At 40.0% G+C, this 20,718-nt stretch overlaps 1 protein-coding gene across 2 annotated transcripts in view; it reads left to right on the top strand.

Moving 5' to 3' along the window:
• The window catches only part of LOC122798485 (fibrillin-2-like), a 1,115,712-nt gene that overhangs the window by 358,250 nt on the left and 736,744 nt on the right, over nt 1–20,718 (top strand). For both annotated transcript variants that reach the window (XM_044067451.1, XM_044067452.1), the window contains exon 7: nt 1,922–2,047. In XM_044067451.1, the coding sequence (XP_043923386.1) occupies nt 1,922–2,047 (126 nt within the window). The remainder of the gene's footprint in view (nt 1–1,921; nt 2,048–20,718) is intronic.

The following is a 20,718-nucleotide window of genomic DNA, read 5'->3' on the forward strand; positions in this document are numbered from 1 at the left end:
TTCACTTGCAATCTGATCTACAAAATTCTGCAACTCTTTATTAATTACTGTCCCAACTTCTCCTCTGGTTGATAAAGATATGCCTGACTTGTATACAAAACTAAAAGAACTAAACACATTTTCACTGCTTGTATCTTGCTATCCATATCCATAAACAAGAGCTCCCAGTTTCTCAGTTTTTATATTGTCTTTTGATTACTCCCTTCCCACATAGCCTTAGCTGTCACAACATGATCCTTTTTAACCCATACTTCTAAGCATTTCTTTTTATCATGTCCTCAGAAAGTATGGGTATTACTGAACCAGTTCTTGTGTAGGTTCGTACATAGTTTATACCTATAGCTCTTGTTTTGTCTTCATTAATTTTATATCCCAAAAATCCATGAATCTGTCTCAAAATGTTTCACAAACACTGAGATGTCCTTTTCTGGTTTTATCAGGTACAAAATAATATTGTCCATAAATAAAACAACCTTGTCTTGATTACTATATTAGTTACATCCTTGAATTTCTGAATCTCTTATTTTCTTTACCAGTGGCTCTAAATATAGCACAATCGCAACTTTTCCTCTTTATACGGTGATTATGGATGATGTTATAGCCAGGTGTGTGTGTAATTTTGGAGTCATTTATGCTGGGTTTAAGCCAAGTTTCAGTTATAGCACAGATGTAAGTTGGGTAATCCAGGCATGTAGTTAAGTATTTTTATCTCTTATGCTTCTAATATTTATCACATCAAAAGTTTTATTACCTGGGTTGGGGGTACCTCATTGTGGAGTTAGATTAGTTTATGTTAAAGAATTGTCTTGATGTTGGTTGTGATAGATGGGTCCAGGATTAGGGTGAATGTCTTCTCCTAGGATGATTTTAATACATTGAGGTATTACTGATTCTTGCTTTTTGCACAGTATTTTTCCACTTAATTTTATTTTAATTTGAGTTGAAATGGAGTTAATCAGTCTGGGGTAAAAGTAAGGGTCATCATAAAATACATTTGGTGTGATGTGTGGAGAGTTTAGGGAGGAAGTATGGATAGTTGGCTTGGACAGAGTTGGAGAGATGTTGAGAGGTATTAATGAGTCATGGTAGGATGAGAGGTGGCTCAGTAGTAGGAGAAGAATAGAGGATAAGCTGAGGAGTAACATGATTAAGTAAAGGAATCTGTATGTTATTTGATACTTAAAGTAGTAACAATTATTTAATTGTGTATGAATAGAAGGAAATATGGTAGTTAGCACAAAGGATTAAGGTGATATGCAATTAACTAACTGCTTTCAGGGGTTGAGAGTTTGGGTCCTTCACTTTCATTTGCCTACTGTGTGATTTTGAGCAAGTCGTGTTACCAGACAGTGCTTCCAAGATGTTGAAAAAAATCTATGTGGATCAGTACTCTACCATAGTTAACAAATATAAATAAATAATAATAAAATAAACAGAAGTTGACTTCACTCAGTAACTTGTGATATCACACGGTCAGACTTGCACAATGATTGTTTCCTACGCACAGCTATTTATTATGTTGAAAACATGGTAAATATAACAAAGTTGACAACTTTATGACTGCTAGGAGAAATGTCAGTTGATAACAATGAACTGGGAAATGTTACTAGTAGAAATAAAAATAATATAACAGCACAAAACAGATGGTGAATCTGTGATCTGGCTGCTCCACTGAAATTATTTAGCTTAGTGTATCCTTTCCAAACACCTAATCAGAAGAGAAAAGGTTAATATCTTTTATTGTAACAGACTGTATAATATATATTCTACCATATGGCCCTATCTCTCTTTTATGTGCCTGTTACCATATGATCTGGACTTTGCAAATGACATCATCACTTAAGATTTGTTAAAGGAACCAGCATTACTGATGATTAAGCCTTTCTCTCTCTCTGTTTCTTCGTTTTTTCTCCGTTTACAGATGTGGATGAGTGCACATTTGAAGAGCAGTGTCGCAGAGAGCTGGGTAATTTGTGCATAAACACACCTGGCAGTTATAGGTGCAGCTGTCAGGGAGGATTCAAAGCTCAGAATCTCTCCTGTGTAGGTAAGAATTGGATATAATTGTGGAAAGAGCTGGGAGAAGGATCACTGTTAATCTATGATTCTTGGCATCACTGATATGGCTCACATGGTTGCTGGATGTTTTGACATCATTCTTTACTTGCCTAATTACAGGTACAGCAGTTTCTCTTGACTATTAAACTGTAACTCTGTTAAAGATCCATCAAGAGTGATAGTAAAGGTAAGCTGCCAGAGTGGCATCGATTAAGTGACTATGATAATAATCTGATTTTTTTTTAATTAGTTTGTTACATAACAGAGGAGAACCAGGGAGGAAAGAGCACCACAGAAGTAAACCATTTATGCACTTTTGCTCATCCATCCATAATCTCTATTTTCCCAGATTTGAACATGGGATTACAGGGCCACATTAATAGTGACCATTATCTAGAGCCAGTATTCACACCAGTGAGTAGTTAGATCTGCTGTGGTTGTTTTTTCATGCCACATGTGCATTCATACCTAAGGTCGATTTAAAGTGTCCAATCCACCTACTGCATATCTTTGGAATGTAGGAGAAAACCAGAGCACCCCCTAAAAACCCATGAGAATGCAGGGATGACATGCAGACTCCACAAACGGAGAACCTCTTGCCATGAGACAGTAATGCTAACCACTGTGCCAATGTGCTCCTGTTGCTACATTTCTTTTTTGGAGTATAACATAATGCACATTCTATACACATGTGCACATACACACACACACACACACACACACACACACACACACACACACACACACACACACACACGCAAAATCTGTACTGAATCTTCAATATTACATTACAGTGTGATTCAGTACATCAAACTCAAACCACCTAATGTTCAATGTTAAAAAACAAAACATACATGAAAGGTGTCTTTGCGCATGTTAAGCCCCCCTCTGTCTCCCATATTGGGGAACTGTACCCCCATATTCCCAAAGCTATAAATATGCTAAATCTGAGATCATGCAACAATAGCGAAAAGGGTAAATTCAAGTGTCACACTCTCACACAATTTCAGCAAAATCATTGTCATTGACATCCATGTAAGAGAAACAAACCCTTATTTCCATTTACTTACAATGCATGTTCTTAAAAATACACCACTTATATAAATGTTCTGAAGGAACACATATTAATGAAAGTCACTTAGATGAAATGCAAGGCCCTCTATATATATATATATATATATATATATATATATATATATATATATATATATATATATATATATACACACACACACACACACACACACACACACACACACACACACACACACACACACACACACACACACACAGAGGCCATCTTACCATATTGCAGATTGAATTCAGTTGAATTGTAATAGCTTATTATAATTCTGTATGAAAAGGCATAGTCAGAATGGTTATATTGGATAAAGATGAGTAACGGGTGTCAAGAACCAAGCACAATACTAAAAATCTTAAAAGTGAAACAGAACCCCTCATGCCATTGTGGATTGCTTTTCAGTGGTATAGGTTCATTAGTACTTACTGCTTTTATAGGTACTTACTGCTTTTTAGTGGTATAGGTTTATAGGTACTTACTGCTTTTTAGTGGTATAGGTTCATAGGTACTTACTGCTTTTCAGTGGTATAGATTCATAGGTACTTACTAGAATATAGATCTGTGAGGATCTTTAGCAGGCTAGTTATGCATTCCCACTATGATACTAGCCATAGTACTTTATATAACCTTGGGTGAAATCATGCTTTAGTATTGTGCAAGAACCCTTTGGATAGTAAGTATGGATAACTATAACCCTGCAAGAGGTATTTACATACTTCCCCTGTCCATAAGTGATACGGGTGCCAAACCAGGGGGAACTTAAGGTTTCCTATCCATGTATCCAGGTTACAGTTGAATAAAGAGAGAGAGAGACATACTTAACTTCACATGAAGAGGAAAGTGGTTCCAGAGAAGTAGTACTCACTCTGATACATATCCATCCCTTTAGTATATTCTTATTAACTCATTAACACCTATGTATGTCACACCTCTGGCAGTCACCTTTAAAGCCAGATTTAATGACTGGATGGGTATCTGCAAATTCAACCCTGGAACATATAAAGAGGCTCTCCCTGATTGGTATAGCTAATTTATTAACATGTTTGATGGTTTGCACTGGCTGGGATTGTCAATGTCATATGGCTCACTTATCTAGTAATAATCTATGAACCTAAGTATGTGTTTCCTGGCACTGCAATTATAAGGGTCCCACTAGTGAAACTGGCAAAATGTAAAATAATACTTTTGTTATCTTAATATAACCTCTGGAATAAAATGAAGGACTGAATGCAAAGACTGAATAGTAGGATCATAAGCTCAGTGTTACCAATGAGAATCTGTCTGCTGGGATGTTAAAATTATACAGCAGATATTTAAAAAACAAGGCAATCATTGGGTAAATTGCATCTGCTGTTCATTCTCTCTCCTCAGCGCAACCATAATCTTTATTACAATCACAGACTTGAGCTGAAACTCTTGTCATTGCTAACATTAAAGTATGGGAACATTTGTTCTCTAATTAACAGTAAAAGTAATTAATGTAATAGAAAAACAATAATCAGTAGTCTTTATTATTTAAATTAGTTCTGTTCTGCAGTGTGAATTATTACACACGTTTATATTCTGTTGCTGTCTAAGCAATCAGTGTATCTAAGTGATTTTGTACAGTAGGGTATTGACTTTGTGTTGGCTTTACAGTGACTTTTAGTTGGATATACTGTGGCATGATGTTTTATTTTTATCAAAGGCCTTATTTCAGCATTAGGATTAAGGGGAAGGAAGGACCAACCGGAGGGGGGGGGGTGTGAGGATGAAGGCATCTGGCTGGCAACCTTTTCATTCATAAAACAAAGGTACATGAATGGAGTTGTCTGTGTACTGGGAAAAGGGGATTAGGCCTGGTGTGATGTATTAGTAATGGTGTCGAGGGAATTGAATAAAAGTAGATATAACATTGTATGAAAGTTTATTTGAATTGACATTTACATATCTCTTTTATATAGTTTATGTACATAACATGTTGGGGTTTGTTCATATACCTCAATTAAATTCAAGGCTATTGATATCAATAAGGCAAAATGGCTTGGGAGACTGAAGCCAAAGTAAACTTGTGGGTATTCATCTGCTCATGTACCCACCTTAAAGCAATGAGGAGTAACTTATATTTTATGTTTTGTATAAGATTATTTACATGTAATGTTAATGGTATAATCCATCCCACTAAGAAAAAAATTAAAAATTACATAGCTGAAGTAGTTGTATCCTTGGATTGTGGTGCTGGAGGAGACATGGTTTAATGACATTGAACATACAACTCTACTTAAGTGGGTTGGGGTGGTAGAATCATCCTTTTAGGCAGCCAAGTATAGAGAAACTGGTCACCTTCTGTAAAGAACATGCCCACTTACAATAGTAGAAACAGTGATAGGTGTGAGTGGCTGTTATGTGCAGATCAAGAGTTTCCCTGCCAGAACCAAGTTTACTATTTTCAGTACATGCTTTCCACCAGGTCTGCCACAGAGATAGTTTAGAAGGGCAATGAATAAGCTAAGTAACCTTTCAGTAAGGGTAACCATCTATATAGGAGATAGCAGTGTAGTGATATACAACAGTTGTATGGGAGGTGACGCAAAAAGTACTTCAAACTTTCAGATGAGAGAGGGGATATACATAAAGTCTTTGGGCTGAGCGATGCCTTTTTTAAGAGACAATTCACCTCTTGCCCTACCTGTTATGTAGATGAATGTCAGCTTCTAGAAACGATAAAATATATATTTCAACAGGGCATGTATATTTGATACAAGGAGCATTATACACCCTCAATGTGACATCTGCTCATGTTCCTTTGGAGTGGAAATAACTTAAAATGTACTTTAATTCAAAATGTTCCTGAGGGTTTCCCATCTGTTAGTTAAAAACAAGGAATTCTGAAGACTGGTGAAAATGACTTCTGGACAGTGTGACAGATAAATGTAGTGATGCTGGTCAACTAGTGCTTGAGGAAAAAGATAAAAACTGAAGTAGCTACAGAAATCAAGATATATACTGCTAATGTCTGGAAAAAAGCAAAGATGCATTAAAGGTTAAAATGGAAACACTGGAGAGTACAAATGATCAGTTAAATGAAGGTGATTTCACTGTTCAAAACAAATTGGAGGATTAGGTGGGCGATAAAGGACAGAGGAAAATAAGAAATGCTGTTTTTTTAAGAGTGTTTCAGGGACACATTGTTTCATAGTTCTCTGAGATATTAAGACATCTGTGGTGCAATTTCAACAGCCGACAAAATAAGGAAGCTTGGAAGTCTTTAATTAGAAATTTGGTTCTAATTGCAGATATCTTTAGCAATTATTATGAGAGCTTGTATATTACAGAGACTAAATGGGGGGAATATGAGGTAGAGAGGCAAGAATATATGAGTGGGAGGTGTCAAATGTAACTACAGAGCGACAAGTAAACAGATATACCTGTTACAGGTCAGGAAAATTCAGAAGTAATGAAGGGAGAAGTGTAAAGTTTCCTCCTTCTGTTGTAGAGTTTGTCTATGGGGAGGGGACCATCAGATTGACTACCTTTTTTGGAGGAAAGCATCTTGGTTCTATTGGGTATGGTGAGATCCATGCATTTGTGTGCATGTTCGTACAGTGCTTTGTTGTATGATTCAGCAGTCATGCAACTATTCTACATTTGCATGGGTGCTGTGAAGTTAGTCACCTCTGTTTTATAGGAGCCCAAAGTATTTTCCAGAGCTTGGAACTCTTGTCTCTCTAGCTAGGTAGATGCTAGTGTACCTGGGATGCCAGCACACACCCAATATAAAGCAAACATCTACTCATGCCATCTTCATCTCTTTCTTGGTTCTAGTATGATTTTGATGTCAATTTGCTAAAAGCATCTTGAGTCCAGCACTCATAAACTGTTCAAGAGCAAAGTTCAAATAAGTACTAAGTGTATTAGGATGTCTCCCTTACTGTTGTTTACTTTGCTGTTTGATTAGAAATGTTGAAAATAAGATACAACTATGTTTTCTTTACCTTAATTCTACTTGTGTATATTACTGGAGGATATTATTTTGCTAAGACGCACAGTTTACATCTGTATTTTCTTATTTTTTGTGTGTTCTTGAAACTTTGAACTAGAACCTGGTTCCTTTGCCAACCTCATTGTTCTTTTACTCCCTCTAACAAATAACTTTGCTTAGTCCCCCTCAGACACTACATTGTGTGCTCCCCTCTTCTCATAGGTTCATAGGTAGGTACTAGGCTATTGGCCCTAGGGCCTATATAAGACCAGCCAAAAAAGGTACCCTGGCTTTTATACCACCCAAGAAAGTTATTTTCCCGTGCCCCTGTCGAGCACAGTTACAGAAGTGATCCCTGGGGTGAATTTCCTATTTGCCATCCAATCATCAAGATTTTTCTTGAAGAGTGCTAATGAGAACCTTTGTTTGATATAGATAGGTAGTCTGTTCCAGAGTATGGGAAGTCTCTGGGACAGGAATATGTCCCTCCGGTATGTTCTGTTTATTGTGGTGACAAGGTTTAGGTCCCTAAAGCGTACAGCTTGGAGAGATTGGGATTTCTTTAAGTGGAGCATGTCCAACAGCTCAGGGTTTGACATAGCTTTGTATGTTAGGCAGATCTTGGGTGACCTTCTCAAGTAATCCACAGAGCAAAACTACTGCACATTTCTCCAGTGGAGCCCCCTGCAACTAGTGTGAACCCCCCTCTCTCTATCTTTCACCACCTCAATGTCCTACACTAAATAAATAATGCACTTGCCAGTTTCATAATACGTCAGGTTTTTATGCTGTTCTAGTTAAATTAGCTTTTGTAACCTAAAGTCCATGCTAAAATACTTTAAATTGACTTAATAAAAAAGAGTTCTCAACTGAAACTGCTCTTTTCAGAACCCCACTCTAACAAAACAGGTAATATTAGAGCCATAATTGTAGTTCTTATCCTTAGCCGAGATTTTGCTTCTTACGTCCTGACCGATTTGTTCTGGTTGCCAGTACATCTGGTTTCGGGTCCAACCCTCTCCATTCACCCTCACTGCACTCAGGCTCACTCTGCTCCCCTACCCTACCCCCATTCTCACCCAACCCCTCTTTTATTTCCTTTATACACTACCCTAATTAGTCACACTCCTTTCGCCCCACCCCACATCCACCCTTTCCACCCCATTCAATCCACCCCAACTATCTTGCTCCTCCTATCTAGCTTAACTTCTACTTACTACCCCATCACTTCCTTTTGTGCTACTACTTACCACTGCCCTGTCTAACTCTACAATCCTTTATCTTGTGTGCTACTAACCCCCTTACACAAATAAACATCACTATTGCTCACTCTCTTGAAATAATGTCCTTACCTTTTTCTAATTCACTCTCACTCCTTGTCTGTTCCTCCCTCTTATTTCTTCTTTCACTCTCTTCCTTCTATCACAACCTTTTACTTATGCCCGTCCCATCTCCCACTCTCTCATATACTCACCCTGACCAGCAATCCTCTAGCTACTTTTCCATTGCACCCTCTCTTTTCCCAGACTGCTCAACAACTCATTACAAAGTGAAGATCCTACCCCCTACCTCTCTACATAATAAAGTCAAACCAAAGTCCTTCATAATCTATATGCACACATTCTAAGAACAACTTCCTCTTTAACCAACCCAGTGTTTAGGATAAACCATTTTTTTCATCTTACCTTTAAGCATTCCTGTGACTAGCACTTGCTCTAATACCTGCTGGAAAGCACTAGGAAGCCTTAAACTGATACAAGCACTCAACTCTCCTTATTAATAAGGAGAAATTAATCATAGGCACTAAACAGCCTATAATTGCAAAGGACCTTGCTAAGGTAAGGAAAAACAGATCCTGTACTTTTCAAAAAATAGCACCAAACCTGTCATGTCCAATGGTCAGCTTCCGTTGATTTCTCCTGTCCACCTGGTGAATCTGGGCATACTGGAGCAATGCAGCAATTGCCTCATGTGCACAGACAACCCTCTCCTCCTGCCACCCAACACTACAACCTGTGAGAGATGCACTTGCATAGCCAAACTGGAAGCAAAGCTCTCTCCACCCAAGATTGTGCTAGACAGTCAAGAGGAGAAGGTTAACACCCGCACTACTTCTCAAGCAACACATAGCCCTTCTAAACTGACACCACCAATACCCACACATAGCAACACTAAATCCACATATGCAGAGGCCCTTAACTGTAACCTGACCAAGCAACAAGGACCTCCGAAGCTGAAACGCAAACAAACACGAATCACAACCAAAGTGTCACATAGCTCACAACACCTGTGTGCCACCCAGCAACAGCCCCTAAGGCAAGACAACGTACCTAACACTTTAGTCATAGGTGACTCTATAGTCAGGCACACTGATGTCCCACTCACCAGGCTGAACAAGGAGAAAATTACAGTGAGCTGCCTGTCAGGTGCCAGGATCTGCCACATAACTCATGCACTCAAGTCACTCCACAACAAATACAAATATGATTCTGTCATTGTCCATGTTGGAGTGAATGACTTGAGACATACCTCCCTGGACTACATGAAAAGAGACGTGGAAGAGCTCTCAGATCATGTGGCCCAGGCAGGTATGACCCTAGCCCTGAGTAGCATCCTGCCTTCACCCACAATGATACCACTATATAAGGACAAAATGTTTGACTTCAGCAAGTGGCTAAGCTTCTGGTGTCATTCAAAGGGGATCCAGTATCAGTCTGCCTGGGATGACATGATCGACAGACCACGATGCTTTGCCAGAGATGGTCTACACCTGTCGCCCCTGGGAATCAGGTTACTGGCAAAGGCTCTTGCCACCCCTATAGTGCCTTTTTTAAGCAAAGTTCAAAGGACAAAACCACCACCGTAACAGGTACAAGCATGCAAAAACTGAAGGTAATGCTACTCAATGCTAGAAGTCTAAACCTCAAAATGCACTCTCTCGAGGCACTCCTAAAAATGGAGAACATCTATGTCTGTGCAGTAACTGAGACCTGGTTCAAGGCTCCAGAGAGCACCCCTACAATACCAGGCTACAACTCTTACCACACGTTTTGGCCACCAAACCATGACTGAAACACTAAAGATAGAGGAGTGTCCATATTCACCAAGGATATTCACACCACCAGGTTAGTTGCCCAACACAATGCATCTGAAATTCTTCAGGTGCAACTAACACTAGGTAAGACTGCAATCCAAATTGTAGCTTGCTACAGATCCCAAACCATGCCCCAAGATTCTCACTACACCTTTCTAAACATACTGGAAAATATTAATATACAGCCAAACACCCTAATACTGGGTGATTTCAACTACCCTGCCATTAACTGGGAAAACTACTCATGTACCAACACCTTTGCCCAACGGTTCTTGGAATTCAGAAATTCCAGTGCCCTGGATCAACTAATCCATAGCCCACTCCATAAAAAACTTCTTCAAAGCCAACTTCATGCTACTCAAGTCAGAAGTTACAAACTTCATGACACCCATGCAGACAGGAACTGAAAGTTCGACTACTGAGTCCTACACTAAGGTACTGTACGAGCACATCCACTCATGCATGAATTGTGCCATCTTAAATAGAACCAAGAGGCTCTCCTCCAAAAAATCTGGTGGTCCCCTGCCATAAACAAACTTTACAACAAAAGGAAGAAACTGTTGCAGAAAAGAGGAAAATCCCAGGATGCAAAAAACTTCCTTACAAGCCTCAGTAAGAAGCTGAGAGCCCTCAAAAAATCCTCCAAAGCTAGTTACGAAAATAAAATTGCCAAAGATTCCAAAGACAACCACAAGGCATTCTATAACTATGTCAAGAATCTAAATGGCAATGCTCAGATCTCCTCTGAGCTACAACAGAATGGCATTAAATATACTGATCCCAAGGATATTGCCAATATCCTGGCAGATCGATTCAGTGCCAACTTCACTCCCCTCTCACCCCTAAATGGCTCATCTCAATACCAGAAGATTGCCAAATTCTGGTAATAATGGCCACACAGGTAAAAAACATACTCTCCAAAGCTAAGAATACAGCATCCATGGGACCAGATGACATCCCGTGCTGTGTGCTACATGAACTACAAAGTGAACCGGCAACTCACCTACGTGTCATGTTTAATCATACCCTCACCTCAGGCTTCATGCCCACTGAGTGGCGCACAGCTACAGGTATCCCACTCCACAATGGGGTATACACCTTGGATCCAAAGAACTACTGCCCCATCAGTCTGACGAGCCTGATCTGCAAGGCCATGGAACGTATTATAATGGAACTTATAGACAAAGACATTGGCAACCTTAAAACACTGGACTCCACCCAGTTTGGGTTCGTGAAGGACCGATCTTGTCTCCTGAACCTGATTGACTTCTTCAAATCAGTCTCCAGAGCTGTGGACGAGGGTAAGGCAGTCCACACACCCTATCTGGACCTCGCCAAGGCCTTTGACAGCATCCTCCACTGTGGAATCATAGATAAACTTACTAAGCTGGGCATTAATCTCTATGGCATTTGATAGGTTGCCAACTGGCTTACTGACAGAACCCACACTGTAAAAGTAGCTGACTCCAAATCCAGCTCCAGACAAGTGACAAGTGGAGTACCTCAGGGTTCAGTCCTGGGACCTCTCTTGTTTGGCATCTACTTCGCTGAAGTACAGGCCAACACTAAGGGACTCTGGCTAACAAAGTTCACAGATGACTGCAAACTGGGAGCCATTACTGAATCCCCAAATGATGTGGATACTTTACAAAATGGCCTTTCAGAAACAGATGCTTGGTGCCAGAGCCATGGGCTCAAGCTCAATGCCAAGAAATGTATAGTTATCCCCTTTGGGGAAAAACATGTACCCGTGAATTACCACATAGGTGGCAGTACACTAAACACTGAAAGTGTGATAAGAAACTTAGGGACACAGGTGGACAGTGGTCTCACCTTCAATAACCACAACACCACAGCAGTCAGGAAATCCTTCTATGTGGCACACCTCATCACTAAGGGCTTTTCATCCAGAAAAAAGGAGGTCATTGTCCCACTGTACTCATCCCTCATTAGACCCATTATAGAATACAATGCCCCATTTGGTATGTACCTCTCAAGAAATCTGCAACAACTGGAAAGGCCACAGAAATACCTCACTGAAAGAATCACAGGACTAAAGCAGATGCCCTATGCTGACCACCTTAAAAAAACTCCAGCTATACTCTGTTGCATATTGTCTACTCCGAGGCGATCTCTGCTCAACATACAAGGCCATGTCAAACCCAGAGCTGTTGGACATGCTACACTTAAAGATATCCCAATCCCTCAGAGCCACATGGTCCAGGGATCTAAACCTTGTCATCACAATAAACAACACATGTTAGAGAGAGAGGTTCCTGACCCATAGACTCCCCAGACTCTGGAATAGACTGCTCATACATGTCAAGCAGAGCACCTCTTTGGCCCTCTTCAAAAGGAACCTTGATGACTGGATGGGAGAAAGGAAATTCACCCCAGGGATCACATCAGTCGCCCTGCTAGACAGGGGTCCAGGGAAGTAAATAGTATCAGAAGAAATAGCTAGGGAATTGTTATGGCTAGGCTTGTATAGACCCTAGGGCCGATAGCCTTGTACCAACCTATGAACTTTGCTCTCGTGACATTCATCCTAATCCTGGGCCATCTACTCACTCCACCACACAAGCTAGTAGTGTTTCTTTCAATACTCCATCTTCCCCTCCTCCTCAACCCACCATACCATCCCCTGCTACCTCCACTGACAGCAGCAACCCCCCCCACCTTCCAAACAGTTAACAGTAATCTCACTCAATATACAAAGTGTCGCAAACAAGATAAATCAGCTTCATTCTCTAATCTCCCATCATACCCCTGACATTCTCACCCTGTTAGAAACATGGTTAAAACTATATACCTCTAACTCTTACTAGCATCAACCTCTACAACGTCTCACAACTCATTATATTTCCAACTCGCTATAATAAAAAAAACTAACACTGGCTCAACCGTCGACTGGATCCTCACCACTCATCCAAATTTTTACACCAACTCCTGTACTCATGTAGACTCCCTCACTGACCACCTTTCCACTCTAGTTCACAGAACTCCTCAGCCCCAGAGACAACACATCTACAAAGATTATCGCAAACACTCTACCTTCAGTCCTGACACTTTCAATAATATACTCTCCTGCAACTGGTCCTTCCTATATGAACTCCCTCTTGATGATGCTGTCTCCAAATTCAAAGAGATTTTCCTTAATACTTTAAATACTCTTGCACCCATAAGAAAAATAAGAGTCGAATCCCACTTCTCTCCCTGGTTAACTTAGTCCACTCTTAACTTCATGTCACAAAGGGACAAAGCCTGGCAAAACTGGAAAAAATCAAGTCAACCTAACCACCTTCAAAAATATAGAGAACTTAGAAACCTCACTAAGAAACAAATAGACAAGGACAAAGGCAATACTATAGTAAACAATCCCAACTCTAATCCCAAACTATTTTGAAACAGTATTAATAAGCTCCTTCACCCTGGTGAACCTACCACACCCAATCCCTCTCCTGATCACTCTGACCTCAATATGGCCATTTTATTCAACAACTTCATCAACTCAGTTAAGGATCATACTAAAAATAAACTTTCCTTATCTTAACCCAGTGCCACCACTACTACCAAGAAATTCTCTCTTAATCCCACTTCCACTACCTATATCAGATCACTACTCTCTAAACTGAAACCTTGCTCTCCCTCAGCTGACAACCTACCCCCGCACTTCCTCAGAATTGCTACACATTCGATTGCCTACCTCATCCCCATTCTCATAAGCCCCTGCATTCTAGAAAACACCATGTCCAAAATCTGGAAAAAATTATATGTTATCCCTCTTCACAAGGGTGGAACCTCCACAGACCCCTCCAACTATCATCCCATCGCTATCCTATCCCTCTTCTCTAAAATTATGGAAAAATGTATCCATACACAAATACTGGAACATGTCTTACAAGAAAACCTCCTAACCCCCACACAACATGGCTTTTGCCCCATCACAGTATCGCCACTGCTCTCATTACCTTCCCTTACCTTCCCATAGACCATTGCCAAAGCTCAAGATGACAACAAACTGGTATCTTCTCTCTTCCTCAATTTATCAAAAGCTTTTGACACTGTCTCTCATAATCTGCTTCTCTCAAAACTTAATGATCTTAATCTCTCTCAAACTACCATACTCTGGTTCTTCAGCTATCTCTCTGATAGATTTCAGTCAGTTGGATGGCTATCTGCATCCTCTCCATTCCTTCCTGTATATATAGGAGTACCCCAAGACTCCATACTTGGGTTTCTTCTATTTAACATCTTCACAAATAACCTCTACTCATCCTACCCCCACTCTTCTCTAATCCAATATGCTGATGACTCTACCATCATATCTTGCTTCGATAATCTTCCCCACCTCCTGTCTATTACTCAAGACTCTCTTCGATCTGTAGGAAAATGGCTCAACGACAATAATCTCTTACTTAATCAAAAAAAAAAAACAACTTCTTTTCCTCCCTAAAACCCTATAGCACTGCAAAAACTCCTCCTTAATCTCATCACTCAACAATACTACAATCTCAGTAGAAACCCATACTAAACTCCTTGGTGTGGTTATCGATGATCAATTGAAATTTGACATTCATATTCTACAAACTATCAAAAAAGAAACCCCATTAGAAACTAGAACTATTATATAGAAATAAGAAATACCTGATGAAAGATGCAAAATGCTCCCTTGCACAAGCCTTTCTCCTGCCTATTCTATTATATGCTGCACCTATTGTCACTAATCTCCAATCCAATCTCATGAACAAACTTGAATCCACTTACAATAAAATTGCCAGGTTCGCTTCCAATTAACATACAGATCCCATTACTGCACTGCCTTAAAAAATCTTTCACGGCCAAAAGCTCATAATCAACTCCTACTTCCTCAACTCCACCTCACACACACTCTGTCCTAATGAATCCCACCCACTGCCTTGCTCTCTCTGCCTTAATCTTCCCCTATACTCCCAAACGCTATCTCTGCAGCTCAAACCAAAATCTCACAGTAGTCCATAAACCTACAAAACAAGTTTGTAAACTTCTGTATAGTCATTCTGTTTCACGCACCTGGAATAAACTTCCCCCGGACCTCAGATCTATCACTAACAACTTTATTTTTAAAAAATCCCTAAAGGACTACATGTTAAATGAGTGAGCATGCCCCTGTCCTACCCCCACCTGACCTTTTCCTCCCCAACTTCTTCTCTCCCCCTTTTCTGTAGTTTACTAACCTCATCCCAACAAGTCTAAGGACATATTTATATCAGTTTTGTACACAAGGAAAATTAAATCATAAATTTAATTACCAGACTACTTAGCCTGTTTGACCTGTTGCGAATATTGTGATCCAAGCTCATACCCAGTTTGCTTATGCTACTATTTACATCTTTGTAAAAAATGTAGATCTTGCTTTTAATCCTCCATACTCTGTTCACTTGAAATCTGTATTTCTCTACTTGGTTTTATTTTTATTGCTATCTGAGTTTTGTACTTGTGGTTTTTACTTTTTAATAAGTTGTACATGTATAAATGTTTTTTACTTGCTTATGTCTAGAGCTTTTCTCCTCTGGTCTCTGCTGAAAAATGGTTTCTTGCCCAGCCAGATTAACCCAGTAAATAAATGTCAAATAAATAAATAATTTTTTTAGGAAATCTCTCCTTTACATACTATTTCACTTATGTTTCCTGTGTTGTTTATTGATAAGGTCAGATAACATTTATGATCTTGGGGTATGTTGTCTCCAGAAAAACCTAACTAATGTGCACGTGGTAGACAGTTTCCCCATAAAGACTACCATATAAAGTGTTTCTTTTATTGGGCTCTAAACATGATGTCCCTAGTTGTAATGTTTTCTAGAGCTTTAGTCCCTTTCATGGACATTTCCCTTTGAAAGTTAAGGGAGAAACATGTCCTGCAAAAGATAAAAGAGAAACAGTGGATGCATCTTATAGTCCTGAGGTCTCTAGTAAGCTTGAAAGTGCCAGGTTTGATTAGGTGCTTTTTTAGACTTTGGTCCATACACTTGCATCACTAAAGGTCTCTATTGTTACACATTCAGAGGCTGCCATGCTTTCAGTCCTTCACAACAGATCTATCTGATGCTTCCTACCAGAGTCCAACTCTCAGACACCCATTTTATTATTTCTAGAATGGAGGACAGAACTCTGCCAGTGTTTGTGCAGTAAGGACTCTATGGTCAGTAAGACATTTGTGTAAAGAACACCAATCTGTGGACCAAATCTTTTGAGGTGGTGCACACATTTAAGATGTTTCCTTCATCCAAACATAAGACATCCACTACCCTGAACTCCCTACAGATTCTTGAATCTCAGAAAACAGGCAGACCCTCACCCCCATTGCTTCTTAGACCCTTTAATAGGAATGGTTCACCCTGCCCCATGACCTTCTTCATGGCTTATAAAGCTTTAGACCAGATGTTATTGTCTGGAAGCTCCTCTATTAAAAGAAAGTGTGAGTCTTCTTCACATACTGATGCAGACACTTCAGAGTAAGGGAAATAGCTGTCTTATGCTTTACAGTTCTCTTCCCCTTTGGAGTTTGAATCGGACACTGAAAACCACCATGTCCAATACTTCTCCCATTGAGGGCATCACATTTTATAGTACTTTATGTAGAATGAAGAATCACCATAAATGGCATGCTGTAGAGGGCTCAGACGTTCGGGTCACCAAACAAAATACTGCCAATGCAGTGATGGAGGCTTTAAGGAGGTCTTTATTTGACTGTCTCTGTGGAACCAGGCACCAGGCCTCTACCCAAAAAGAGTGGTTAGTTATATAGGGTCCAGTACTCCCACAAAGTTTTATATAAGTACCTTATAATTGATCTAGCAGTGGTGTTTAAGGATCCAGAGATGGGTTTTACACTGACTCCAGCCCAAAATACCCCCTTCACAGTTTCTGGAATAGTAGCACTCATGATTACTTTGAGAAAAAAGTATACACTCCTGCCACCCTGAGCTTTTAAGGCACTCAGTTGTCAAACCCACATGATTAGATAACTGGGTCAGCTTCTCAGCCAGTTGAGGACAGAGGTGATGAAGATGACTGAAGAAATCAAGAAGACAAAATGGCTTAAACTTACTCAGCCAATTATCCACATAGGAAATCATTTGTAGCAGTGGATACAGCATCCAGTGCAACAGCCACAGGGTCTATAATAAGAAGACATACATACCTGGTTAAGGATTCAAACCATGCCAGAGGATATCAAGACATGGCTTATAAATGACCCACTAGCCAAAGACTTCCTCTTTGGGCTTGCTGCAGAAGAGGTGATTAAGAGATCGGAGGTAAAGGGGAAGACTAGCTCAGTTATTACATCCTCATTCCTACATATGACAAGAATTACCCTTCCAAGATCATACACTACTATCACCACTAAGGCAAAGGTAAATAGATAGAATAAGACAAAGAAAATATCAGGAACATCAAGACCACAATCTAAAAGCAGTAGCCAAGATGATTTCATGTTCCTCAGTTCCTATTCTATTCCCCTTCCATTCTTCAACCTCCATGTGAGTTTTAAGGGCTGCATTTGACCATGATCTGGATCTACATTAGAGAGATCTGTAACTAATGAAGAGGTTGCTGCTAGTAAACAACTTTATATTTCGGTGCTTCATCTACAAATTCAGTGCCTGCTGGCCTTGAAGAATAAATTACAGTTCATAGGTTGTTACTAGGCTATTGGCCTTGTGGCCTATACAAGCCTAGCCGTAACAATTCCCTTGACTATGTTACATTAAAAAATGGGTAAGCTGTTAATTTTACAATAGGGAATGGATGGAAAACTGACAACAGGTTCATAGTTACTCAGCCTAAGGAGGACACACTCAGGATTGCAGCACCCCACCCTTAAAGTACAACGCACTGTCAGCAATACATCTACCTGCTGTGGAAGTAGAACGCACAGGCTTCTGCATCAAAAGCAAGTATACTATCTGTTGTGCTACTAATGGTGCTTTCTAGTTTGCTAGCAGAAATAGTAATGACCATTTGCTAAACAAAACAGTTCTATATTGAAAACAGACAACATGAACAGCAATAAATTTCTCTTCCCTCAAAGCACGCCGTTCTTCGAAAATGTACCAAAGCTCACAGTTCCTTGAAAATGTACTGAAAATCACAACTCAATTTCTTGAAAATGCACTGAAAGTATTAGGCTGGTAGTTGGTGTAGAGGATTCTAACTTTTGTCTCCATAACTAAGGTACAGGGCTTGAGCCTGGTTAAATTAACTAACCAGTCACCCTTAACTGGGGCATTTTACACACACACACACACACACACACACACACTTCTTAGTTCTCCAATAACTTACAGCATAATGTTCATCTGAAAAATCCATAATCCATGTTTTTCATTTCGAAAAAATTGCTCGCTCCACTTGTTCCAGTTTAAATTTGCATGCATTGTATTAAAGACGCACACACAGACACTACTAAGAACACACTCTGTGTGCATTCTTAAAGAAGAAATGGAAAACACTGTGTGTGTGTCCTTAAAGAAGAAGTGGGATGCATGCAGAGTTCTTTCTTAAAGAAGAAATGTAGGCATGTTGCAGTGCCCCAGCCAGTGAGTCATAGACAAGTGCCTTGGTTGCTTAGTGCTAGCTACATTTCTGCTTTAATGTGGAATTCTTCAGATGACTTTCACTTTGGCAGAGCTTGTAAATATTGACTGATATTGGTGGATTGTAATGACAAGTTTGAGGTAACTTTTATGGTTGAAATGGTCTGAAGTTTTGTCATTGTTGTTTCTTTGCATACTGGAAAAAATGTTCAAAAGTACAAATTTAAAAAAATGCACTAACACGTGTGCTATATTATACAAAGAATATAATTTAATACAATAAGGAATTTGAATCAAAGAAATCATGCATGTGTGCATGGTCCTAAAGGTGTGCAAGGGGCCTATTTTCTGAAAAAAAGCCTAAAGGTAAACTTTATCCATCACTGGCCAGATGCATTTTCTTTGAATATGAGTTTCAAGGGCAGAAAAGTTTACTGTTTTGATTTTGAGACTGTTTTATTTTATTTAGCAAACATTTAATAGTGTTTGTACTATACAATTTGACGTAAAAGATTTAAATTAAATCCAAATATCTGTAATCATTGTAAAAGTAAAGAAAAAATAGTATGCATATTGACAGATTTGAACAGTGTTTATGGTAAGGTGAAATAGTCAAGTAATGAGACACAATGGAATGGCTAGGAGGGCTACTGGGGGAGCCCAGATCCATTACCCTGCCTAGGGCCCCATTTGACCATGATCCAGCTCTGAGTCCATATTATCCTAAAAGGGTGTGGTACTTAAAAGTATCACCTACACTGATGCTGTTGACTTAGCCTTCAATATGCTAGCAGATAGGTTCAGCACAAACGTCACCCCCTGTCCCGCTCAAAGACCATTTCAACATCCCCGGTACTTGTACCACACCTCACATCTCCATAGATCAAGTGTTAAATGCCCTATCCAAGGCAAAGAGCATAGCTTCCATGAGACCTGATAGTATCCCAGGTTGTATTCTGCACCATCTCCAGTAAGAACTGGCTTCGTCATTGAACACCCTATTCAACCACAGCCTAAGTACAGGCATCATCCCAGCAGAGTGAAGAACTGCCATTGCCATCCCCTTGCACCAAGATGGTGCCACTACTGACCCTAGAAACATCACCCCATTAGCTTGACAAGTCTGATCTGTAAAGCCATGGAGCGTATTATTATGGATCTCATAACCAAGGACATAGGCAAACACCAAGCACTTGACCCCACCCAGTTCGGATTCCTCAAGGGCAGATCTTGCCTGTTGAACCTGCTTGACTTCTTTGAGACTGTCACCAAGGCCCTGGATGAATGAAAGTCAGCACATAAAGCTTACTTTGACTTGGTCAAGGCCTTTGACACAATCCCCCATTTGGGCATCATTGAAAAGCTAACACAACTTGGCATAAATCTCTAGCTCATCAGGTGGGTGGCCAACTGGCTCACCGACAGGACCCTCAAGGTCAAAATAAGTGTCTCCACCTCTGATTGTAGACCTGTCACTAGTGTAGTTCCCCAGGGATCTGTCCTGGACTTGTACTGTTTGGCATCTACTTCTCGGAGGTCCAGGCAAAGACAAAAGGCCTATGGCTGACCAAGTTTGTGGACAACTGTAAGTTGGGTGCTGTCATTGACTCCCCAGATGATGTTAACATACTGCAACCTCCAAGGCAAAAATACACGCAACCACCACAACACAACACTAATCACAAGACACATAACTCTCCTAAACAGTGTGCCACTCAACCAAAGCCCTTAAGGCAAAACAGCATGCCCAACACACTAGTCATAGGTGTCTCAATAGTGAGGCACACTGATCTCCCACTCACAAGGTTGAATAAGGAGAAAGTAGCAGTCAGCTGCCTGTTGGGTGCCAGGATACACCACACAGTGCACGCACTCAGGTCCCTCAACAACAGGTACAAGTATGACTCTGTCATTGTACATGTGGGTGTGAATGACCTGAGACATA

This window comes from Protopterus annectens, chromosome 3.part1 (assembly GCF_019279795.1).
Source record: "Protopterus annectens isolate FY-2018-M chromosome 3.part1, PAN1.0, whole genome shotgun sequence".
Lineage (NCBI taxonomy): Eukaryota > Metazoa > Chordata > Ceratodontiformes > Protopteridae > Protopterus > Protopterus annectens.